A 27,402-nucleotide genomic window follows, 5' to 3' on the forward strand; every position below is an offset into this window, starting at 1 on the left:
CCAACCAATAAGATGTCAACTAGAAAAAACAAATCTAAGGCAGCTGCTCCAAAGAGGAAGAATCAATCTGATGAAGATGAATCAAGTACTGATACAGATAATGATTCTGAACCAAGCAAGAAAAAACAATTTAAACCATCTTCCAGTAAACAACTAGTGAAGACAGTGAAGAAGACCATGTCAGTTCATGATTCAGATAGTGATGAATCCACCACTGAAGATTCAGAAAATGGTACTGGTGACTCCACAGAATCTGTCTATTTTCAAGTTCGTCACGTTAATGGAAAACGGGAATATGTGATTGTTCCAGAGCATGTCGATTACATCTTTGATTTGATAGATAAGGACAAAGCTTTTCCAGAGTTCATCAATGCCATTATCCAATGTGAAAAGGTATTAACTGACCTCACAAAAAGGTTTGCTCATCTATTTTCAGGGCTTGCATTCAACACTACCGTAAATGGTATAACTTATTCAATTCCTCCAGACATTATCAAAATGCTTATTGGTAATGTGACTCAAAAACAGTGCTTGGAATTGTTAGCACATCATCACTTCAAGAAACCTATAGGAGAACTCACAACTGATCAAAGAACAGTATGTAGAAAGTTCTTTGAAGCAAGGGGATGGGATAAAGAAAGTGTTCGGAAGGCAATCAATAGTTTGATCAAAGAATAATTTCCAGACATGATGTTAAGCTTGATAGTCAAGCTTGTGAAATTTGTATTTTTTTTTTTAAAATTTTCAAAAAAATTCACAAGTCTGAAATACGTCACCTCCTCCTTCACTGATTTTCATCATCAAAACAACACAAAACAAACAACAACAAATAAACAACACATTACAACATCAAGTAGAACACAACAGAATATCGATAATTAACTTTGGAGTAACTTTATGCAAAATCGTCAGCGATGACGTCAAAAAAAGCGTCAATCCACCATCAGGAATGACGAAATAAAATGAGCGGGTTAATTGGTGAAAAATTAAAGAGCAGAAAAAAATTTAAACGTTTATTAATCGTATGAACCCGACGGGTTCGTCTTGATGATATTACGAATATTAAATAATAAATTCTTTCTTGTTGGGATTGCTTTGTTCATTTCTTGTAACTCTGTGGACACAAATACTTGGCTTGAACACCCTATGCTGGAACCCCGGGTAGTATAGGGTACGGTGACTTAACCCGACGTAAGTATTGCGGCAACACACTGTGGTCTCAGGGTCAACAGTGTAGTTACTGGGTGGTACGACATTTTTTTTGAGACGAAAGAGCAGAAAAAAATGGGTAAATTCGAAACTCTGAAAACTGAAAGCATTCACTCACTGCAAAGCAAGGGACTATTTAGATTCGTCATCATCGTGATGATGAGTTTAATTATGTTTTGTTCGAATATTGTTATCGGAAAACAATATATTATTCGAAACGTGCCATACTTTTCACAACAAACAGAATATTCGTGTGGAGCTACCAGTTTACAGATGGCACTTTCGTATTTTGATGGAAATTTTCATAGACAAATGAAAGAAGAGTCATTGTTAAAGGAAACAGTTTCGTTTCGAATAATTTCTCAAGAATCAATTGTAGATGTTGCTAGAACTTCCAATCATACAGGAACATGTTCATTAGACGTCATTAGAAGTGCCAGATTCTCCACCATTAGTTCAACACCAATTTCTCAATATTATTTACAATATCCGAAACAAGCTCCGATGAACGGATGGTTTGGAATTGAGAATTCCCATAATTTATTGAACAAATCTTTGGATTCAATTTACTATTTTGGAGGATTAATGACCATATACTATCCAGAAAGAGGTTCTTATTTGAAATCTGAAAAATGTTCTGAAAAGAAGGGAGGAGAAGGAAATGTCAAATGTTGGGTAAAAGAAATGATTGAATCCTTTTTGAAATTTGACATTCCTGTCATTTGTTTAATGTTTTATGATTTGAATGATAGTGAAGGACATTACCGATTGGCAGTTGGTTACGAAACTAAACTAGACGAAAGTGGAAATGAAATTCCAACACATATTATTATGTGGGATCCTTACAATCGAGAAGGAAATCCTCCAATTTCTAATTTTACAATTTCAGAATTTTGTAATTTGTGGAATTATACAGAATTGAGATTTGAGAATACTTGTTATAGACCTTATTTTGGAGCTGTCATGTATCCATTGGATATTAAGGCAATGGTTAGTAGAGAGGGACATTTGATGGTTGAGTATGGACATCCGAAACACTTGGTTTCGTCTGATTTTGTTTCGAAACATGTGGAAAAGACACTAGTGATAGACAATGTGGTGGCCAAGATTCGTATTTATCAAACGATTCCTAATCAAGAAGATATTTTGAAAGAAGTGGAAAGTGTTGATTTGCAAATGAATCCTTCCAGATTGAATTTTGGACAAAATCTTTCATTTTCTTGGAAATTACCATCAAATCTCTTATTGGAAAAGAATATTCGAATCAAAATTGGAATTTATGGATTAGTTTGTGATAAAACCTTAACTTGGCTCTATGAACCAAACACGGACAAGTTTAGTCAATCGTACAAATATTGCGATCAAGTTGGAGGAACAATTTTCATTAAAACAGATTAATCTTATTGGAAATATAATCTAAATTATTCTAAATTATTATGAAATTATTCTAAAATGATTAGAAACTATTTATATTGAAGCCATTTTTCGTAGATTGTTCTTTACAGTAGTGGCTTAATTATTATAGAAATTTGATCAATGAGATTACAAAAAAATTTGATGAATATTTATAGTAATTAAAACACATTATATTCGCTGTCATGATTTTCATTTTTTGTAAACTTGACAAAGAACCATTACATTCGTCTAATCTCATATAATTGTGATTTTGCCTTTCGAATAGTTTAACAGTCAAAAAAATAATAACAAAATAAAACATGCAACAAGCAATGAAATTCTGGGTTCAAGACACCAAACCAGCTTGGTTACCTGAAGGATTCCAAGTGGTAAGTTTTCATATTTCTTTCGAGATCTTTTCACACATTTTAAAGCCAACCGAAATGTTAACTCACGTTCAACAATTATGTAAAGAAGCCGAAACTGTGTATAATCAAGTCGATTTGGAAGGTAATGGCTTCTTGAGAAGAAGAGAATTCAAGAAGGCAATGAAGAGATTGGGAATTAACAAGTTTGAAGCAAGGTATGTGTTATCTTGGAGGATTAGTTAAATTTCTGACATTTTGACTTTAGACACATGTTGATCTTTGTTGACAGAGAACGTCTCAAAGTTGTCAGTATCAAAAACTACGTCAATGCCTACTTATTCATCAAGAGTGGTGGCTTGAATCACATCAATGCTGATTATCAAGGTCCACTCACTTCCTCAGTTGACCAAAGAACTCACATGAACAATACAGATCCAGGAGAACCATTCAATTTCTCTCAATTAACCAAAAGACAATTATCCAACACTACCCAACCACTCTCATTCTTTGCTCAAAACATGTTCCAACCAATTCCTCGTCCAAAAACCATCTACGGTTACACTCAATCCATGAAAGCAGCTAATGGAATGTATCTCTGCTCTGAAAATGGAAGAGTCATTGCGAATCGTCCAGTAGTTGGTCCATGGGAGAATTTCTTCTTTCACTCAGATACAGAATGGTCCAGTGATTGGAATTCTTATTGTGCATTGAGAACTCATTGGAATACTCTGTTGTGTTGTGAGATGGATAATTCAATTATTGATAATAGAACTGTTGCTGGACCGTGGGAGAGGTTTACTGTGGAGATTCCTCCTGGGGCTGGTGGTGGCATTAGTTGTTACAAGTCGTGGACTGGACATTATTTGACAGCTGATGCTTCTGGAAATGTTTCGTTCAGTGCAACTAGTATTGGTCCAAATGAAACATGGATTTGTAAAGTACTTAATGTTCTATATCTTTAAAAAGTTTAATTGTAATGTAAATATAAATGATTTATTTTTCTTGAATGTAAACTATTTCTGTAATCACGTTTCGTTTTCTTTCATTCCAAAAAAATGTCAAAAGAATGTGCAGTGGCTGATCGCGAATATTATGAAGAATCTCAACCACCAACAGTGCTAAATAATCAAAATAATGCAAAGAAACTAGACGAAAGCTTTCCACCAGTTGAATATCACGAAAATTCATTAAATTCTTTAACACCCGATTACATTTACCTTGACGAGAACAATATCGAAAAGGATTTAATCTGTTCTCTCTGCTACCATCCCTTCATTGATCCAATTATGCACTCAACATGTGAAAATATGTTCTGCTCCTCTTGTGTTAAAAAAGTTATTGGAAACAAGTGTCCCCTATGTAAAGGAGAGAATTTCACATCAAATTGCTCATCTGTTCCTCGATTCGTCACCAACAAGTTGCTACAATTGAAAGTGGAATGTTCCATGTGTAAGGGAGCAGTTGCAAGAGGTGATTTGAAAGATCATCAGGAAAAATATTGTCCTCTTCATGATGCCTATCAACAGGTGACTAAATTGAAGGAGAAACTGGAAGAGGAATGCAAGGAGAAGAAGGATGAGTTGGGAAGAAAGTTGGAAGAATTATCTGAAAGTTTAAATCTCGAATGGAGTCAAAAGAAGGATGAGTTGACCAGAGAATTTGAATCGAAAGAGGAGGAACTGCATGAACGAATTGAATTATTTGAGAATCAAATATTGGCAAGGGAAAAACTTGAGAATGTGAACAAACCTATTCATTTAAATGTTGGTGGGACTATTCTTACAGTTTCTTTGGGAACATTTATTCATAATGAAAGAGAATCAGATAATTTATTTAAAAAAATGTTCACAGGTGAATATCCATGCTATCAAACACCTTCAAAACAGTTTGAAGAGCCTGTGTATTATGTTGATTGTGATCCAATGATTTTCAGATACATCTTAGGATGGTTACAATATGGAAAGAACTCAATTGGGCCAAGTTTGAGTTTATCTGACATTCTTCTAGCTTGTAAGAAGTTTAGTTTAGATAATCTAGCTGTTAAATTAACCAAATCTGAATACTTTTATGAGATTTCTCAACTAGAATTCTTCAAAATGAAGAATAGCTCTCCATCCATAATTTTAAACAAATTTGACATGACTAATTTAATGTTAAGAGGTATGGATCTACAAAAATCCTCAATTTCACTTTCACTTTTCAGGGGAATGGATTTGAGTGGAGTGAATTTTTCCAATTCTAATTTGAATGGATGTAACTTTAGTGGTTGTATCTTGGATGGAACTAATTTTTCAAAATCCAACTTGTCAAATGCAAACATTCAAATAAGTTCATCTTGTAATTTCACTAACTGTGATTTTTCTGGTTGCTTGATTGACAAGTCAAATTTGAACAATCTTTCATTTTCAGGATCCAGTTTTAAAGAAACCAAGTTTGTGGAATTGTGTAATTTGATTGAGAATGTGACACTGAGCAAGTGCACAATTTACAAAGTTTACTTAAATGGAAAGACGTTTAATAGAGTTGACTTTAGTGAAACATCTTTTAAAGATTGCAAGTTTGCAGATTGTACCTTCAAGAACTGTAACTTTTCAGAGACTCAATGGAAGACAAGCAAAGTAGAGCGATGTAATTTTCTGGAATGCATTCAGTAAATTGGCAAATGCAACTTCAAACAAGTTAACCAATCTGATTGCCAATTTAAAAATTGTGCTCCAGAAGTTGTTGGACAATTCAAATCCATCACCATTACAGACAGCTCTATTTGGAAAGATATTTGTTCTAGTATTGGATTGCTTGGATTAAAACTTATTTATCGTGGAACAGTTCATGGTTTTAGTGCTTCTTCCTTCCACTCCAATTGCGATAATCAAGGACCAACCTTGACCATCATTAAATCTGAAAATGATCAAATATTTGGAGGATTTACCATTAATAATTGGAAATCGATAGAATCAAAACAGGAGCAAGATAAAAATGCATTTCTTTTCAAAATTGAAAATAGAAAATTTAACAGATTCAATATCAAACCAGAGAGGATAGATTTCGCCACATATAGCAGATTCAACAGAATGGAATTTCCATTGACACGAATTGTAATGTGAATAATAATTCATATGCTGACTTTGGAAATACTTATCAGCTCCCTAGTGGAATGATTCGTGGAGAGGTCTCGAAAAGATATTTGGCAGAAAGTGAGAAATTCAAAGTTGAAGAAATTGAGGTTTTCAAGTTGCTTTTAAATTGAAATCTGAATCACTTAAGGGAAATCTTTAAATTTTGATGTGGTCTTCTGGAAAATATATTCTGGCTTTCATTTTTATTTTTAATAACCTAAATTTAGAAAACTCATTTCTATTATTAGACTCTTGTAATAAATATAGATCTCTAAAAATTCTAAAAATAATTATAATATTTTTAGAATCAAAAAACTAAAAATATATTTTCTATTAATATTATGTTAAAAATAATCACCACACTCAACAACAAATCATCATGGGAATAATATCTTGCGGAGTGTTTCACGACCCAATTTTTTAAACAATAAACACATCATCTCAACACACAATAAAAATCACAAGATTTTTCGGAATAAGTTATGATTATTAGACCCTTTATACTCAGGTAAACAATTACTTTCAAATACGAGTAAAGACAATTCTTTTGAATGGACTGTAAAAAAATTTTTTACAGAAACCTCTTATAACGTTCAAGAGTAAAGTAAACTTGAAAAAATTAATTTTATTGAAAATGGTTGGTTTTGTCATCATGATCGGAATCAGTTGTTGCACAAAACATCTCTCAAACTTATTCATAATCATCAATGCCATTCTGCTGAAGCAGATGATGAAATATTGTAACACGATAATATAGCCTATCACAAATTATTGTGATTGTTCTTTTCATGATGAAGAAACCTTTAGAGATGGACTAGCTTTGACATTTTTTTTGTTGTTGTTTTCAAGTTTACTTTACTTTACTCTGAACGTTATAAGAGGACTCTTGAAAATAAAATTTTTTTTAATTACTGTTCAATTCAAGCCCACCACTATAAAGGGTCTATTGTAATACTCAGTCCATTTTATAAGAATATAAAATATTTATTATTATTATTCAAATACCAATCTCAAATCAATTTGCACTGCAGATGGAATTTCTTCTTCCTTCTTCTTCTTTCTGAATAATTTTCTAACAGATTCCGATGAAAAATTGGACAAGACCGATATGAAGGAATGTCTAGAATTTGTTGTTGAGTTTCCATCATCATCATCACCTCCTCCTCTGCCTACGCCTTTGCCTCCTCTCACAACAGTCACTGCTCCTTCTGAATTATGATCATCACCATCATCATTATCATGACTAATTGTGATGTTGTTGCTATGATTTGAATGTGTATCCTCCTCTCCCCTTGTTGAAGGAGTTTCTCTTGGAGTTGGTGGAAGATAAATTGTTTCTCCCTCCACAATAGGATGATCTTCATTATATATTATTGTTGTTGTACTCGTATTATTAATAGTATTATTTAAATTAATGATAGGAACAACAGGATGAGGATGAGGATTAAAAGGCTCGATATGAAGATGAGGTTTTTCATCATCACCATTATCACTTTCTACATCGACATCAATTGCTGTTGTCATTGAAAGTGCTCTTCTTCTTCTATTCCGATGATGACGAAGAATGCTCGATTTACCACAACAATAACAACACCACCAACAGCAACAACAAAACTGCAGGCAAGGAATGGCTAGACAACATAATTCTCCATAGAAACAATAGTAGGCATAGCAACCAATTGTTACAGAGCAACACAAAACCATAGCACCAACCACCACAGCAATGATAATGCCTATTAACATACTCTGATCATCTATATAAATCTTCTTTTGGACAATGAAGAGATTGAGTGTGGAGGAGACAAGATTGGTCATGTTGAAAGTGACAGAACATTTGCAGGTTGCCATTGTTGAATTGATAATTGTAACTATGCAATTTGGATTATCTTCGATGGATAGTGTACTGATTGAGATTGAGGCACATGAATATGATGTATTGACCTCTTTGAAGAACAATTGACCCAAATTACTGTCATCTTGAGTAGTAGTAGTATTCTCTAGCAGTGGAATATGGAATTCCAAGTCAATTATGGAAGATGATTTCAATAAGGCAACATCCAAATCACCAAAACCAAAAGCAATAATTTTAGATTGGAGAGAGGACTTTCTTCTAACTTTCTCAGAGAGAGTTTCTACTTTTGAGGCTAAATAATCACCAATGGAGAATATATCATCCACCACAAGGAATGCTTGAAGGAATGGTTTGCTGGAATGTGTGGCCTTAATAGTATTATTTAACTGTACTTTGACACTTGTCAATGTTGAAGGTTCTATCAACAGCTGATGATTCGAATAGTCGTATAACCACACCAGTTCCATCACTCTTCTATAGAATGCTGCCTTCTTAAAGACTTTTGTTCTTGTCTTTGGTTGACTTCTGGCTTCTAGATGGGAGGTAAACTTGAGAGTTGTAAATAATTGTTGTGCATTTGAAGCTTGTTTGGTAAAGAATCGTTTCTCAAGGATGAATTGGAAGGCAGAATCAATGACAGAGTCCAAACAAAAGTCAACACCCACTGGAAGTTTCAAGCTTTCATCAGCAATCACCTTAACAAGATATTTGACAAGTTGGGATAGAGCTTCTGATACTGTATTTGTATCAAGATGTTTGAAGTTATACAGAATCGAGTCTACAGTAAATGCAGCTATGGAAATGAGTTGATTATCCATCATTATTTCTGTACCATTTGCTAACATTCTCAATAGTTGTAGATTCTTGTTTTGATATTCTGCAAAATCCTTGATGGTATTTTCACAAGCAACCCCAACAAAACCTTCCCTACACATACAGGTATCCTTTTTCAAAATTCCACCATTCTTACATGTGAGACTTCTTGTCAATGACCTAGTATTTTCATATATTGAAATTGGTTCAATTTTTGTGATGGCTCTATTCAGAAGGGCAGTAGAAGTTCTAGATATGGCTGCTGATTGATAGAGTGATCCCAATAGCGACTCTTCTTTTGCCTGTTTAATCCATTGTTGAGCTAAAACTTGTACTTGTGAAAAGGTTGAATATGAGCGAGTTTGAATGCTTACATTCATTGATTCTATAGTTGATGCTTGTGTGGCTGTATTGATTACCTCAAAGAAACATGTAACTGTCTCACCAATGAATGCTGTAGGAAGTTGTTTCGAATAGCCAACATCAATATTATGCATGTAAATTTTTACACCAGACCTATCATCAATGAAACCATATCTGTAATCTAAATGATCTTCTTCACTTTTACAATTCATGCAAATGAATTCAAATTCTGTTTCTACTGCAAAACCATTCAAAGGAGTAATGGTACAATAACACATTGGAGGAGGGGAGGCAACACTGAAACTGTACTGAATCAATGAAGCAACATTTGCATTTGGATCATAAGCTGACAGAGTAATAATATTATTGGAGCCAGCATTTAACAAACTTGGATCAATATTAATGTAATCTGAACTTGTGGAACCAACAATAACATTATTAACAATTACCGTATAATTGGTAATTAAAGATGTTCCAGGAATGAGAGAGGTCTGTAATGTTAGAGTATCACTAACAAGAAAGTATTCCTTCTTTGGGTAAACATTAATAATGTTAATTATTGGTGGAATATACGTAAAATGGATAGTAGTCGATTTATGAATACTTCTTCCATCAGATTTAGTAACTTTAAGATCTAGTTCTAGTGATAGTGGAGGAACGGGGAAAAGAGCTGCATCAATTTTGAAGTTCGTTGACTTTTCTGAGGATAGTACTGAGAGAAACTCTAATAAGAGCTCATTGACGTTATTGTCCAAGCATGTCCATTCCCACACTTCTGTAGAGTATGCGTTGTAAACCATTTCAGGATCTGTATAATCTACATTAATTATGGTATAATTGGGTTGTGCATCAAAAGTAATTAAGTTCAAGTATAGATCTGGAGGTTTGGTGATTAAGGTTACAACTGAAACATCTTTGATGTTAGGATTGGATGGATAGTAGACAGATACTTGGAATTTATAGATCTGGTAACCAAATGTTTCTAAAGAGACGTAGAGGTCAGAGTATTTATCCATACTGTATCTGATTTTTGGTCCACTCAATTGAGTCCATTCAATGATTGAATTTTCTGATTTGCATGAAGATTCTGACACTATTTTCTTGATGGTAATAGGAAATTGAGTAGTTACTTTTTCAATAGTTGTTTGTGGAACATATAATGCTGGAAGAGGGCTTTCTGCTTTTGAAAATATGGAAGAATATACAGTTGAGCTATTTACAATATTTCCCACCACAAGAGAAACTAAATATTTTCCTTGTGGAAGGGTTGAATCTAGCTTAATTAATGGAGTATTGGGGAAATTGAATGGAATAATTTGGAACACATGGTCTGTCTCATTGAACAAGGTCCAGTAATAGTCAAGTGGTGTATTATTTGGAGATATACTGAGCGAGCCATCAATGATAATCTCATCACAGGAGCTATAGAATTCTGAGAGTAGATTTATGGATGCTGTTGGAGCGATAACTTTTTCATTTTCACACCAAATGCCATAATATCCATTCTCACATTGGCATTGATTGTAATCTATGCATACACCTCTTCCAGAACAAACATTAGAATCATTCGAAAGTAGAGAATCACATCGTGTCAACTCACAATTCACACCAACATGATTACTGGTGCATGTACAATTATCAAAGCTTGAACAATTACCACGATTTGAACACACCAAAGGATTGGTATTATTCAGACCGAAACAAGAGTATTGTTCACAACTTTCACCGAAATAGCCGTCAGAGCATTGGCAAGTATCCAAATCAATGCAATTACCCTTTCCAGAGCAAACAGTTTCTTTTTCACTTGATGAAATGTTGAAACATGTGGTCAACTCACAATTAGCTCCATGATACTTTTCTCCACATGTACAATTATTGTAGGATGAGCAAAATCCTCTACCAGAACAAACCTTTGAATCGGCATGCTCTGTTCCATTACAATCAAAATAATTACATAGATCTCCATAAGTTCCTAATTGACAAGAGCACTTATTCACATCAATACATTGGCCATTTCCAGAACACACTGTCGAGTTGTCTTTTTCAATACCAAAGCATGAAAATTCTTTACATTCCACACCAGTATATCCTGAACGACATTTACAATCATCAAAATCAACACATTCACCTCTTCCTGAACAAACATTTTGAGTTTCATTGCTCAAAACACCAAAACAACTTGTCACTGAACAATCTAATCCGAAATAATGTGATACACATTCGCACTCATCTGTTTCAGTACAACTTCCGTGCCCAGAGCAAACTCTGGAATCAGTTCTATTCATTCCATAACAAGAATAATATTGGCAGTTGTCTCCGTAATATCCTTCAGAACAATTGCATTGATTGAATCGATAGCAATTTCCTTTTCCAGAGCAAACTTGAGGATTTGATGAAGATACATTGAAACACACATAAGATTCACATTCTTCTCCATGATATCCATGCTCACATGAGCAATTATTAGGAGAAACGCATTGACCATGACCTGAACAAGCCAATGGTTCTGAATGTTGCACATTAAAACATGAGAAATTGTCACATTCCTTTCCATAGTAACCAGATACACATGTGCAATTATCAAAATCAACACATTCACCTCTTCCAGAACAAACACTTGAAGAATTGGAAAGTTTGGAGAAGCAAGTAGTGATGGAACAGTTCAAATCCATATAGTTCTCATCACATTGGCATTGATCCAAGCTGGAACAAGTTCCTCTTCCAGAACAAACATTGGAATCTGAAGAATTGAATCCAAAACATGTGTAAAGTTCACAAAATTCACCAAAATATCCATATTCACATTGGCAATTATTAAATGTTTCACATGAACCATGCTTGGAACAAACTGAGCTATTGGAAGATGAAATTCCATCACAAGTAGTTTCTTGACAGAATGAACCAAAGTAATGTTCTACACATTCGCATGTGTCATGTTGCTTGCATTCACCACGTCCATTACAAACTCTTGAATCATTACTTAATAATCCCTCACAGGATGTCACTTGACATTTATCACCCCACCAATTGTTTGAGCAGTGACATGTATCGGGTCCAACACATATTCCATTTCCAGAACATGATATGTTTAAAGTTTTCGATTCATTAAAACATGAAAATTCGTCACAATTTGATCCAAAATAATCAATTTCACATTGACATAAATTAAAATCAATGCATTGACCATGTGAGGAACAAACTAGATTGGTTTGATTCGATGGGATGGAAGCACAGGTGGTGAGTTGACATTCTTCTCCGAAATAGTTTGGTAGACAAAAGCATTCGTCAAGTTTCGAACAATTTCCTCTTCCAGAACAAACACTTTTGGTTTCAGTATGATTAATTCCAAAGCAAGCATAATTTTCACAATCCATGCCTGAATAACCATTCTCACATTCGCAAATTTCAGATTTTAAGCATTTTCCGTGTTTGGAACAAACTGAACTATTTAAATGCTCAATTCCATTACAATAAAATTCTTCACAATTTGATCCAAAATAACCAGTATTACAAGTGCAATTGTTAAAATCATTACAGTTACCATTTTTGGTACAAACAGTCGAGTCATTTGACATTATTCCAAAACAAGAGGTTACGTCACATGCCAATCCAAAGTAATTTTCTTGACATTCACAATTTCCAAAATCTGAACAATTTCCTCTTCCTGAACAAACTAACACATCATTTTGAGTAATATTGTTACATGTGTAATATTGACATTCATCACCAAAATATCCAAATTTACAAGAACAAGTATTGTAATCAATACATTTTCCTTTTCCAGAACAAGCTCGTGAACTGGAAGATATTTCAGCACCACAACTTGTCAATTGACAATAATCTCCAAAATAGTGAGCTTGACATTTACAATTATTGTAAGAAGTACAATTTCCTTTTTGGGAACAAACAACAGAAGAATTGGTATTGTTAATGCCATTACAAGTATAATATTGGCATTCTTCTCCGAAATATCCATCATTACAACGACATGAATTGTAATCAATACATTGGCCGTTAGAGGAACAAGCAGTTTCGTTTTGGTTGGAATATTCGAAACATTCGAATATCTCACAATTGAAGCCCCTGTAATTAAGCGAGCAGTTACATTGATTGTAATCAATGCAATTACCCTTTGATGAGCAGACTGTTGAATTTAGAGATGATACTGAGCTACATGTGGTCAACTCACAATTTTTTCCAAAATAATTTTCTTCACAAGTACAATTATCGAAACTTGAGCATTTTCCTCGAGAAGAGCAAACTTTAAAATCGACATTTGATATTCCATGACATGAAAAATATTGACATTCGTCTCCAGAATATTCATCATTTTCACAAGCGCAATTATTAAAGGAAGTACATTTGCCGAAACCAGAACAAACTGAAGAGTTATAAGATTCAATTCCATTACAAGTGGTAATTTCACAACTCAATCCAAAATAATTCATTTCACATTGACAGGTGTCAAAATCAACACAAGCTCCATAACCAGTACAAACCAAACTGTCATTACTCAATATTCCATTACAACTTGTCACTTGACACATTGATCCAAACATATTTTCCTTACATTCACAAGTATTTACATCAAGACATTTGCCACGACCAGAACATGACAAGTTGGAGAATTTGGAAATTTCAAAACAATTGAAATTTTCACATGAATCTCCATAATAATCAGCTGTGCAATTACAAGTATTGTAATCTATACATGTTCCCTTTGATGAGCAAACAGAACTTTCATTGGATTGAATATTATTACAAGTGGTCAATTCGCAATTATTTCCAAAATAGGAATCAATACAGGTGCAATTATCAAAACTCGAACATTTTCCTTTTGAAGAACAAACAGATTCCAAAGTATTGTTCACATTGAAACAAGTATAAAATTGACAATCATTTCCAAAGTATCCTTCGTCACATTCGCAATTCTCAAAACTTTTACAATGACCTCTTGATGAGCAAACTGAGGAATTGTAATGTTCAATGCCATTACAGTTAAATAATTCACAATTGGTTCCATAATATCCTTCATTGCATTCGCAGAAATCAAAATCTGTGCAATTTCCTTTTCCAGAACAAACATTAGTTTCGTTTGAAAGTGTTGAATTACAACTGGTCAATTGACATTCATCTCCTAAATAATTAAGGAAACATGAACAATTATTTGTTGAATAGCATTCTCCACGTGAATGACAAACAGATGAGTTGATATTCAAAATGTCAAAACATTTGAATTCAGAACAATCAGAACCAAATGAATTTTCAAAACATTGACAGGTGTCAAATTGTGAACAAACTCCATTTCCAGAACATGTCAAATCTGTTACATTGGATGGAACTCCAAAACATACAGTAACTTGGCAGAATTGACCAAAATAATTTTCAGTGCAATTACAACTATCTGTTTCAATACAATTACCACGTCCTGAACAAACAATTGATTCATTACTCAATGTTCCATTACATTTGTATAATGAACAGTCAGCTCCGTAAGCATCTGGTTGACATTGACAGGAATTCACATCAGAACATTTGCCTCTGCCAGAACAAACTAATTGTGATTGATTTGAAGGAATGGAAAAACAATCAGTCACTTGACAATAATCTCCATAATATCCATCTCTGCATGAACATTGATTTGGTGATAGACATTCTCCTCTTCCAGAACAAGTAATTGTTTCATTACTAAAAATGGAATTACATATTGTAACTGAACAATTCAGTCCAAAGTAATTAAAATCACATTCACACAAATCTGTTTCTGAACAAATACCATGTCCAGAACAAACCAAAGATTCACTATTATTCAAACCAAAGCAAGTGTGGAATTGACAATTCTCTCCATAATATCCCTCAGAACAATTACAATGATTGTAAGAAGAACAATCACCTTTTCCAGAACAAACACTGTTATTGGTCATATCAAGTCCAAAACAAGATGTTCTCTCACAAAATTCACCATAGTATCCATCCGTACAATTACAAATATCTTTTGCAACACAATTTCCATTGGAATTACAAACACTTGTCAAATTACCAAAAGTTCCATTACATTTGGATATGGAACAATCCTCACCAAATGCATCTGGAAGACAAATACATGAATCTATATCTGAACAATTGCCTCTTCCTGAACAAACTGTAGAGTCCAAGTTGAGTGTGCCAAGACATGAGAATTGAGAACAAGTTATTCCTGAATAACCTGGTTTACAAGTACAATTATTGAAAGAAGAACATAAACCGTGAGAGGAGCATACTTGAGTGAAATTGGAAACAATATTTTCACAAGTCGTGAGCTGGCAGAATGGACCAAAATAATTTGCCGTGCAATTACAGATATCTGGATTAATACACGAGCCACTTCCGCTACAAACAAGGGAATCATTACTTGGAATACCATTGCACAATGTAAATTCACAATTTGTTCCATAAATTTGAGAATTATTGCAATGACAATTGTTAACATCTGAACAAACGCCCCTTGAGGAACAAACTGATGAGGAATTTCTGTTAAATCCAAAGCAATCATATTCTTGACAGTCAGATCCATAGTATCCTTCCTCACATTCACAATTATTGTATTGAGTACAATTACCGCGACCTGAACAAACAATTGTGGAATTTGAAACGATATTTGAACACGTTGTGAACTGACACCATTCACCAAAGTAATGTTTGGAACAGTTGCAAACTTTGAAATCGGTACAAATACCATTCTTTGAACAGACTAATGAATCATTTGCAGTAATATTGTTACAATATGGAATTTCACAATTCAATCCAGTATAACCATATTTGGAATCACAATTACAATTATTATATGAATCACAACTTCCATGTCTACTACAAACACGTTGATCATTAGATCCAAAACCATAACATGTTGTAAAATCACAAAAAGTTCCAGCATAATTCAAGTCACATTCACAAACGTCCATGTCAACACATTTTCCAAAATTATTACAAACAAGAGATGAGTTTGAAGAGATCGAATCACAAGTAGTAAATTCACAATTCGATCCAAAATATCCTTCTCTACATTCACATCTATTGTACTCTGAACAGATTCCTCGGCCACTACATACAGACCTATTATTCGAATCCACTCGGTCACAAGTTGTAAGTTCACACCAATCACCGAAATAATTCTGAGAGCAGTTACAATAATTTGGACCATAGCAAGTACCCCTGGAATTACAAACTCTTGAATCATTGCTCATCGTTCCATTACAATATGTCAATTCGCATTCTAATCCAAAACTAAACTCATTACACTCACACTTATTGTAATCAACACATTTGCCATTTTTTGAACAAGTTTCATTGGAATTAAAAACTCCAAAACATGAAAATTCGCTGCAATTAAACCCAAAGTATCCATAACTGCATTCACAGGTATCGTATGCAGTACATTTACCCTTTCCATTACAAACTTGAGAATGTTGTGAATCAACTCCATAACAACTGGTCAACTCACAAAAGGAGCCCCAATAGTACGGTTCTATACAAGAGCACACATCAGGATTAGAACAGTTGCCTCTACCAACATCAGTACACTTTCCAATTAGTCCATTACATATTGGAATATCACAATCTGAGCCACCATAACCTAAAGTCTCATTACATGTGCAATTATTGAAATTTTCACACAATCCTCTCAAATTACAAACCAATGGTGAAGTGTTTTCAATGAGATTACATGTTGTAAATTGACACCACTCTCCATAATGACCCTCTTCACATGAACAAACATCGGTTTTTGTGCATTTTCCATGACCATTACAAACAAGAGTTTCATTTCCCAAAGTGCCATTACAATACAATACTGAACAATCAACTCCAAAAGTGTCTGGTCTACAAGAGCAGGTATTGAAATCTGTACAATTTCCATTTCCAGAACAAACAGTTGGAGAGTTTGGAAGCAAATCAAAACATGTGAATAAATTGCAGTCCTCTCTGACATATGGTTGTAAAGGGTCAAAGGTTGATGGTTGACTGAATTTTGCTTGTTTCAAAATTAAATAACCACCTTCTGTACAGGTTGACCAAATAGCTCCTTGAATATTATCTGAAACTATGAAATCGTGTCCATATCTTGCAATTACAGTTCCATGAACATTTCCAGAAAAGGTATTTCCATGAATTGCTGGATTGTAAACCCAATTTGCATTTCCAGAGCTGAAATAATAAGTCAACCAAAAAACATTTCTATAGGTAGCACATTTCAGATAGGTAAAATCGGCGCCAAAATAGTGTACGAAAGGAAGCTTAAAGACCACTGGTTCAATTCCTACAATTGTAAACTTTTGGCCATTGATTGTCCATCCATTTTCCATGCAATAGACACCTCCTCTGTTGATGATAATGTTTCTACCCATGTCAGTGTCTGGATTTTTTATCATGTAATCACAAGGAAGGGCCAGAAGCTCCTGCATCTTATTAGAAACTTGTTGAACTAATTCTAAACCGTAATTTTCTGAACTGTTTGTAACTATAGCACTTCCATTGGCAACATAGGGATAAACTGGATCTGGATAAACATAATTTGGAGGATTAATGACGAATGAAGGTATTGCAATACTAGCAGAAAGTGGCGCGTTATCCAAACTATTCTTAACTAAAACTATTGGAATGTTGGAGATTAATTTATAACCAGCAAATATATCATTTTCGCACAAGGTTCCAGAAAAGCCAGCACTACAAGTACATTGATCAAATGCATAGCAACGTCCTCTTCCAGAACAAACTGAACTATTCGTATTTTCAATGCCGAAACATGAAGTAAATTGGCAGAAAGTTCCATAATAATTTTGAGAACAGGAGCAATTATTTGGAGCAAAACAAGCACCTCTTCCAGGTGCAGTACAAATTCCTACCAAATTATTACAAATAGGAATATCACAATTAGGTCCGCCAAATCCCATTTCTGTCCTACATGTACAATTATCGAAATAGTCACAAATTCCACTACTGTTACAAACAAGAGGTGAATATTTGGAAACTCCTGCACATGTTGTAAACTCACAAAAAGTTCCATTGTGTCCAAAGTCACATTGACATGTATCCTTGGCCACACATCGTCCGTGTCCACTACAAACATTTGAAACATTACTAAGAATTCCATTACAAAAGGAAAGTGAGCATTGAGGACCATAACTATCTGAATTACATATACAGGTGTCAAAATCTACACATTTACCCCTTCCAGAACATGTCATATTTGAAGTTGACACAATGCCATAACAATTCACACGAGAACAGAAAGTTCCATCATAATACGAATCTTGTGGATTAAATGTTATAGGTGCTGACAGTTTTACATCTTTAAAATTGAGATTTCCTTTAGAATTTGGTGAATGAATCATCAAAGATCCTTGTATGTCACCTGTAACTGTCAAATCAGCATTGCTATTTGCGATCATTGTTCCTTGAACAGTTCCAGAAATAGTTAAATTAGAGTTTGCATCAGTGGATAGGAAGAGTAAATTTCTATAAGTTGCGCACTCAAGATATGAAACCTTGGATCCAATATAATTAAAATACGGAGCTTTAAAGACAACTTGTTCAGTACCTATTATGGTTAAAGACATTTTGTTAATTGTCCATCCTTGCTTCAAGCAATAAACCATTCCACCTCTAATAGTGATGCTAGTAGTCAATTCCAAGTCTGGATTAGTAACATTAACTGTACATGGTAATGCTATTAATTCAGTTACTTTTTTTGTTAATTCTTGAGAAAGAATTTGTCCGCTAGATGTTGTAGTATTCTTAATGACTGCATCTCCATTCGAAACATATTGGAATTGATACTTTTCTGTAACCATTAGTGGAATTGCAATACTGGCCAATAGATATGAATTGGATCTTGAGTTTTTTACCAAATTTAGTTTCTTATTGGTGATGAGTTTGTATCCAGCAAAAAGATCATTTTGACAGTTAGTGCCAGAGAAACCTGCTCTACAAGAGCATGTATTGTAATCTGTACAATAACCATGTCCACTACAAACCATCGAATCATTGGAAATAAGCCCAAAACAAGTAGTCAACTCACAATTCACACCCAAATATCGTGAAGATGAGCATGTACAAGTATTAGCATTCGAACAAGTTCCTCTTCTCGAACAAACATTAGGATTTGAAGCATTCAAACCGAAACACATGGAAACATTGCACCAAGTTCCAGTAAATTTCGAATAATCAGCGCAAGTGCAATTATTGAAAGGCCAACAAGTTCCATGCCCACCACAAACTAATGAAGAATTTGAAGATGAAATGGAAGCACAAGTTGTTTGATTGCAATTTGGTCCAAAATAATTGGATTTACAGGAACAAGTGTCAGTTGCCAAACAACTTCCCAATCCATTGCAAGTTTGTGTGGAATTACTCCAAATGCCAAAGCATTTCTGAATGGAACAATTCGTTCCATAATATCCATCGTAACATTTACATGTGTCAATAGCAGAACAAACACCTTTTCCACTACAAACATTTGTTGAATTTTTGAGAATTCCAAAACATTTGTAAATTTCACAATTACTTCCAGAATATCCTGTCTTACAAGTACAATTGTTGTAATCAATGCATTTACCAAATCCTGAACAAGTTAGTGAATTATTTGATTCAATTCCACCACAAGTTGTCAAATCACAGAATTGACCATGATAACGTTGTGAACAGTTACAAACATCTGGATAGATACATGAACCATGAGTATTACAAACTGATGAAAGAGAAGCCTTTGTTCTATTGCAAATAGGAATTTCACAATCTAATCCAGTATAACCAAACTCTGAACTGCAATTACAATTATTGTAAACTTGACAAGAACCTCTTTCTCTACAAGCCAAGGAAGAATTTGATGAAACACCATTACATGTGGTTAGCTCACAGAATTTTCCGTAATAATGAGCATTACACTCACAAATGTCTTTGGCAGAACAAATTCCTCTACCAGAACAAACAGTTGATATGTTACTGAAAATTCCATCACATTTAGATATGGAACAATCACTTCCATAGGCATCCTCTGAGCATACACAAGTGTTATAATCTATGCATTGTCCTCTTCCATGACATGTACTATTTAAATTTGAAGAAACATTATAGCAAGAAGTGTAATTACAAAAATCTCCGATATACTTTTCATGAGTATCAAAAGTTAATGGTACAGCAAGAGAAACTTCATGTAAAATTGAGGTAGAGCTTCCTGTTACCCATAATTGACCATCAAACGGTCCTATTACCGTCATTGATCCAGAATAATTGGGAATGTACGTTCCAAGAATTGGTGGTAAATAATTTGTCAACTTGTTTCCTCCTTCAATCACAGTGGAACCACCAATTATCCAGAAAAAGTTTCTATGGGATGCACATTCCAGTAGCAATATGTTTGCATTAGTAATTGTAAGAGACTGAACTTTGAAAATCACTAGTTCAGTACCAATAATTACAATTCTTTGGGACGAGTTGATTGTCCAAGTGAAATCAAAACAAAATACCCCAGATTTTCTAACAACAAGTTCTTTAGGTATTTGTGATGAGCTGGTAAATCGTTGAGTGCAGGCCATTGCTATCAAGCTAGTTCTTTTTCTCTTCATTTTTTGAATAATCACATTTGACAGCGAGATAGAACTTTTAGTCATGGTTGCCTTTCCCTTGGATTTTAAAGTAATTCCGGTACTACTCATAGAACCATAAATAATACTTGATCCAAAGTACCTAGTTAAGCTGTTTACAACTGGCTGATAATAGTTGTTCGAATATTCAATTTCGAATACACCTGGAGTATCAGAAATGAGACCATACCCAGCAAACATATCATACATGAATCTTTCACAATAGATTCCATCATATTCGTCCTGACAAGAGCATGTTTCGTACAAATTACAAGCTCCATGTCCATTACAAACAAACGAATCATTCGAAGCAGTTTGGTTACAAGTTGTCAGTTGACACCAATCACCATAATAATGATCATTACATAAACAGCTATTAGGGGATGTACACTTTCCGTGTGAGCTACAAACATTCGAATTATCGCTATAAGTTCCATTACAAATTGTAATCTGACAATTCAATCCAAAATAATTTGGAATACAGGAACAAGTATTTGGGGCCATGCATGAACCTTTAGAAGAACAAGTTGAATTCAACAAGCTAGATACTCCATTGCAATCATACTTATTACAAATTGTATCGTAATAACCTGATTTACATGTACAAGTTTCGAATGCAGTACAAGTACCATGTGAGGAACAAACGGCCGTGTTATTCGATTCAGTTCCATTACAAGTAGTTACCTCACAATTAACACCATAGTAATGTTCTTTGCAGTGACATGTATTTGGTTCTGTGCAGTTACCTCTACCTGAGCAGACTTTCGAATCAGTGGCAGGTTTAGAATAACAAACAGGGATTTGACATTCAGATCCAGTATATCCCTTTAGAGGATTACAAACACAAGTATTATAAGGCCAACAAGTACCCCTTTCATTACAAACGGTGGTGTTTGTGGAATTAATTCCAAAACATGTTGTAAATTGACATTTGAAGCTTTCGTAATTTGGTTTACAGACACAGGTGTCAGTATCTACACATGTGCCTTCTCCGCTACAAACATGTGATACATCATTACTTAAATACCCATAACACTTGGAAATTGAGCAATCATTTCCATAATATCCATCTCTACATTTACAATTATTGTAATCTAAACATTCACCTCTTCCAGAGCAAGTTGTGTTTGAATTTCTATTGATTCCATAACAATTAAATTCTTGACAATTATTTCCGTAATAGTTCGTCTTACAATCGCACTTTTCAAAGGCAGAACAAGAACCATGAGATGAACAAACAGTTGAATTTGTTGAATTAATTTCTGAACATGTTGTCACTTGACATAGATCACCAAAGTAATGATCTGAACAATTACATACAGAAGGAGAGATGCAAGAACCATGTGCACTGCATACTGCACTACCAGTTGCCAAAATTCCTTTACAAATAGGAACTTGGCAATAGCTTCCTCCATATCCATAATTGGAATTACAAGAACAGTTTTCATATTTGATGCATTGTCCTCTTCCACTGCAAACATCTGAAGAATTGCTGGAAATACCTCCACAAGTAGTCAATTCACAGAAAGTTCCATAATAATTAGCATTACAAGAACAAGTATCTGGTCCTACACATTTTCCTCGAGTGGAGCAAACTGAAGATGTATTGCTATATGTGGAGTTACATAAGAACAAGGAGCAATCTAATCCAAAAGCACCTTCTAGACACTTGCATGTATCAATATCGACACAAACACCCTTTCCTGAACAAGTTGTATTTGAGTTGGATTTTTCATTGTAACATGTTGTAAAGTTACAAAAATCTCCAACTATTTGATCATAAGGATCAAATGTTATAGGAGCTGTAAACTTCACATTACTTAATTCTATCATCCCTAAATTCCAAATCTGACCTTCAACAAGACCACTAATTGGCAAATAGTCAACCGATGAAACAAGAGTTCCATACAGAGGACCCACAACACGTGAAGTGAAATTCACAGACTTTCCTATGAACCAATAAACATTTCTAAATGACGAACATTCTAAATGAATCATTGAAACATTCTTATAATCAATACTTGGTGCTTTGAATACAATTGTCTCTGTACCAATTATTGTAATCTTTGTAGAAGAAACTGTTAAAGTTGAATTAAAGCAATAGACTCCTCCCTTTCTAATTACCATAGAATTTGCAAAGAATGATAGAGAATTTGATATGTAATAGTTGCATCTCAATAGATTTAACTCTTGAACTTTTTCTTTCATTTGTCGAAGCAATTCTATACCAATTGGTTGACTTGTATTTGTAATGATAGCATTTCCATTAGAAATGTATTCGTATTGACCTTGAGAAACATTCATTGATGGTATAGCTATACTTGCCATCAAAGGGGAATTAGTTTGCAAGTTGATTTTTACATTGATTTTCGACTCACTGATTAATTTGTATCCAGCAAAGTAATCATGAATGAAAAGTTCACAATTTGAACCATTATAACGAGTTACACATTCACAGATATCATAATCTAGACATTTTCCGTTTCCAGAACAAGCTAATGAAGAATTAGAAACCTCGCCAAAACATGTTGTCATTTCACACAAACTTCCCAAATAATTGCTATCACATGAACAGAGATCTGTAGAAGTACATGATCCGTGAGAGCTACATACAGAAGAAACGTTGCTAAATACCCCGTTACATGTAGTTACTTCACAAGTATTTCCATAGAAATTTGTATTGCATTCACAAGTGTCTATATCAATACAATTTCCATTTTTGGAGCAAGATAAACCAGAGGCCATTCCTATTCCAAAGCAATCATATTCCTGACAAATCTTACCATAATAACCTTCCATGCATGAACAATTGTTAAAATCTGTGCATTCACCATGTCCAGAGCAAACCAAAGAATCATTTGAACTGATTCCATCGCATGTGGTCAACTCACATAAATTTCCAAAGTATGTGTCACTGCAATTACAATAATCCAGCAATACACAATTTCCTCTATGGTTACACACCGTTTCATTGGTAGATATTATACCTTTGCAATATGTAAGTTCACATGAAAATCCCTCAAACCCTTCAAAACAAGTACAATTCTCAGCCATCGCACAAATTCCATTTCCATTACAAACAGTTGTGTCATTTGACAATACTCCACCACACAAGGTTTCAGAGCATGTCTCACCAAAATAGTTCAATTCGCAAAGGCAACTGTTTGTACTATGGCAAGAACCTCTTCCAGAGCAAACAGAACTGTCATTACTCGAAATACCATTACAATAGGAAATTTCACACATCGCTCCCTCATATCCTTCTTCACATTGACAAGAATCAATATCTAAGCATTGACCCCTTCCAGAACAAACTTTACTATTGTTCAAAGATAAACCGAAACAATTAAAAATTTCACATTCTTGTCCATAGTATCCTTGGGCACATTCACAATAATTGAAAGAAGAACAACTTCCTCTCATGGAACAAACTGATGTAGAGTTGGATTCTAATCCAAAACACGTGGTTGATTGACAGAATTCTCCATAATAATTATCTGTACAATTGCAAATATTAACATCAATACATTGACCTCTTTCTGGTTGAGTGCAATAACCAACCAATCCATTGCACGTTGGAATATCACAATTGGATCCTCCATAAAGAAATGATGCATCACAAGAGCAATTATTAAATTTCTCACATGAACCTCTTTGATTACAGGCATTTGGTGATAAATTTGAAATACCATCACAAGTTCTGAATTGACACCAAGTACCATTATTTCCATATTCACAAAGACAAGTATCTGTAGAGATACATTGACCATTTCCACTGCATGCATTCGATTCATTTCCAAGTACTCCATTACATTTGGAAATAGAACAATCGTGTCCATAACTTTCTGAAGGACACAAGCATGCGTCCAAGCCAACACATAATCCCCTTCCTCCACAAACGCTCGCCTCACTCGATAACACTCCAAAACAATAGGTACTTAAGCATTGTGCAGTAATATAGGTATCATATGGATTGAAAGTTATTGGCGGACTAAACACGAGATCAAAAACAATCAATTGAGTTCCTCCGACATACCAGATTGCTCCTTGGACATTGTGGTAAACCTCCAAGCTGTAATAAGGAGAGGCTCCTATCACTGTACCATGAATTGTTCCTGTGAAAAAGTTGCCATTCAATCCTCTATCAAATGTCAACCAGAAAAAGTTTCTGTAAGAGGCACATTCCAAGTAATAGAAAGTGGCTCCATAGTAGTAGACAAAAGGAGTTTTGATTACAACAGGTTCTGTACCAATCACTACAAAAGTATAAGATGAATCTATGGCCAATCCATTTGGAAAACAATACACTCCTCCATGTTTGAAAATTGCACTCTTATTAGATCCAAAAAATGGTTCCTGATTGGAAAAGGTAAAATCACATGGTTTCTCAATAATTTCTTGAGCTCTTTTTTCCATGGCTTGAACAATTTGATCACCTAAAGGGTTTGTATCGTGTGTGTAAGAAATTGATGCGTAAACTTCGTCATCTGCCAAAACAAATGGTTCTGGAGGTGTTGATACATAGGCTGTCGATAAAATCATTGATGGAAGAGCAATACTTGCAGAAAGAATGTTATTTGGAGCAGAGTTTCTTCCAATTACAACAGGTCTTGTACTAATGAGCTTGTAACCTGCTAAAATATCAACTTCACACAAATTCCCTTCAAATCCAGAAGGACATTCACATGTTTGATAGTCTGAGCATTTACCAACTCCTGAACAAGTAAACCTTGAATTGGATACAACCCCTCCACAAGATGTTAATTCACACAATTCACCAAAATAATTATTAGAGATGCACGAGCATTGATTAGGGCCAATGCACGAACCTCTCGAATTACAAGCAGTACTATTGGTATTCTCTACCTCTCCACATTTGAAAAGCTCACATTCTTCTCCATAAGCACCAGTGGAGCAGAGACAAGTATCTAACTGTGTGCAATTTCCTCTTGAAGAACAAACATTGCTCATATTGGAGAGTTTATCAAAACAGGTGCTAATTTCACATTCCATACCAGAATAGCCATCAGAGCATGAGCATGTATTGTTGTCGGTGCAGTTTCCTCGTGAGTTGCAAACATTGAAATGGTCTTGTTGGATGCCAAAACATGAAATGGAAATAGATTCAGATGAGGAATTGTTGGAAAGAGTGGTTTCATTATTAGATATTTGGGTGTTGTTGTTTTCAATAGACTCACAATTCAAACCTGAGTAACCTATTGAACAATTGCAAAAATCAAATTCAATACATGTACCAGAGCCAGAACATACTTCGCTCTCATTACTAAGTAATCCAAAACAAGATGTTATGGAACAATTTTCTCCAATGTAATTAATATCGCATTTACATGTATCTGGTCCAATACATTGACCGTGTTGGGAACAAGTCGTATTGAAATCATCAGGGTCCAGTCCATAACATTGATAGTTTTCACAGTCGGCACCAAAATATCCACTCTCACATATACACTCTGTTCCATTACTCTCCGAAGAACAATTGCCTCTACCAGAACAAACTTCAGTGATTGAAGAATTGTAAAAAGATGTTGTATCATTAGAACATGATATAGCAGAGACATTCCAATAATGATGAAGGTGTCTATCACTCAACATGAAGAAAAGAAGTTGTATCAATAGAAGAAGTGAAATGAGTCTATGTATCATTAGAGTAGACCTCCTCTCTGTGTATGAACATTGAGCAGTAGATGCCTGCATCTTCAGTGTAGTTCCGTATCCTTCAGTAGTATGAAGCATATTAAAAGAGAGGAACAACAGTTTGTTGGTGTTGTTGTTTTTTGTTATTTAATTCTTTGTTAGCAAACAAAGAGGAGGAGCTATGCTAAATCAGTCCCAAAATACAGGCTATTATATTGAGCATTCAGTTGGCATCTGTGCTACCTTATTGAACTTCTACAATAGATGAAGCTTGCTAATAAGCTCATTTTTCTGAGATCCTTTTCTGAAACATTGGATATACTTGTCGATATCATTGCACTTAATAGTACTTGTGAAGGAGCAAAATGAGATTAAGAGCAAGTATCGTCATATACAGAATTTAAATAAGGAAACGCAGATGGATCGTAATAATGAACGGGAGCAAACAATGGTCTTTTCTCTGAAACTCATTTTCCTCGATTTTGGTACCCAAGCCAAAATGCTCTGCTTCTAGGAGTGTCCCCCAAACAAGGGGAATGACTAAAGATTTCCTTACTTCCCAAGGCAGACGTCTGCCACTCGACCAGAAGATGATCTTCCTCCTGTGATGCTCTATTAATACCCATCTTTGAAAAATAGAATCTACATCCGGTTCAAGTTTGTGTTGCATCGTATCGAGAGAGTTGATTGGTCTCTCCAATTGTCCTCAAGGTATTACTCAACAAATAGGCTCAATATGGATCGGAATCAAGCAACTACAATCATTCTTAATATAGTTTATTTGAGATATTGTAGTCTTGACTTGTTAGCTTATTAATACTCAGAATTACTTCTTGTGGTTCTCTAATAGTTCAATATGATCGCTAAAGTTTGGGCCATCTAAACCTCTAGGAATCATCTTATTCGCAAATAATAATGTGGATCTAGATTTGATGAGGAAACAATCACCACCACGTATGCTTTGCACTGGAGGCTATCACTCAAACATTTTGAAAGCCAAATATCCTCATTCG

At 34.6% G+C, this 27,402-nt stretch overlaps 5 protein-coding genes across 5 annotated transcripts; 4 read left to right on the plus strand and 1 right to left on the minus strand.

Annotated features, from left to right (window-relative positions):
- Positions 1-12: 12 nt before the first annotated feature.
- Positions 13-838, plus strand: NAEGRDRAFT_58999 (uncharacterized protein; the record flags this gene model as incomplete). The annotated part of the gene is made up of 1 exon (XM_002673259.1): positions 13-838. One exon carries the CDS (start codon positions 13-15, stop codon positions 676-678), a length of 666 nt encoding a protein of 221 aa, XP_002673305.1. The 3' UTR covers positions 679-838.
- Positions 839-1,284: 446 nt separating this feature from the next.
- On the plus strand, positions 1,285-2,607 carry NAEGRDRAFT_71499 (uncharacterized protein; the record flags this gene model as incomplete). The annotated part of the gene is made up of 1 exon (XM_002673260.1): positions 1,285-2,607. The coding sequence occupies one exon, from the start codon at positions 1,285-1,287 to the stop codon at positions 2,605-2,607; it is 1,323 nt and encodes a 440-aa protein (XP_002673306.1).
- Positions 2,608-2,911: 304 nt separating this feature from the next.
- NAEGRDRAFT_80952 (uncharacterized protein) lies at positions 2,912-3,977 on the plus strand. The gene is made up of 3 exons (XM_002673261.1): positions 2,912-2,993; positions 3,039-3,187; positions 3,238-3,977. Exons 1-3 carry the CDS (start codon positions 2,925-2,927, stop codon positions 3,932-3,934), a joined length of 915 nt encoding a protein of 304 aa, XP_002673307.1. The 5' UTR covers positions 2,912-2,924; the 3' UTR covers positions 3,935-3,977.
- A 50-nt stretch (positions 3,978-4,027) lies between these two features.
- NAEGRDRAFT_71501 (uncharacterized protein) lies at positions 4,028-5,626 on the plus strand (the record flags this gene model as incomplete). The annotated part of the gene is made up of 1 exon (XM_002673262.1): positions 4,028-5,626. One exon carries the CDS (start codon positions 4,028-4,030, stop codon positions 5,624-5,626), a length of 1,599 nt encoding a protein of 532 aa, XP_002673308.1.
- A 1,455-nt stretch (positions 5,627-7,081) lies between these two features.
- NAEGRDRAFT_71502 (uncharacterized protein) lies at positions 7,082-26,488 on the minus strand (the record flags this gene model as incomplete). Its single annotated transcript, XM_002673327.1, has 1 exon — positions 7,082-26,488. One exon carries the CDS (start codon positions 26,486-26,488, stop codon positions 7,082-7,084), a length of 19,407 nt encoding a protein of 6,468 aa, XP_002673373.1.
- Between the last annotated feature and the right edge of the window lie 914 nt (positions 26,489-27,402).

The sequence above is a fragment of the Naegleria gruberi genome, assembly GCF_000004985.1.
Source record: "Naegleria gruberi genomic scaffold NAEGRscaffold_47, whole genome shotgun sequence".
Classification (NCBI taxonomy): Eukaryota; Heterolobosea; class Eutetramitea; order Acrasida; family Naegleriidae; genus Naegleria; species Naegleria gruberi.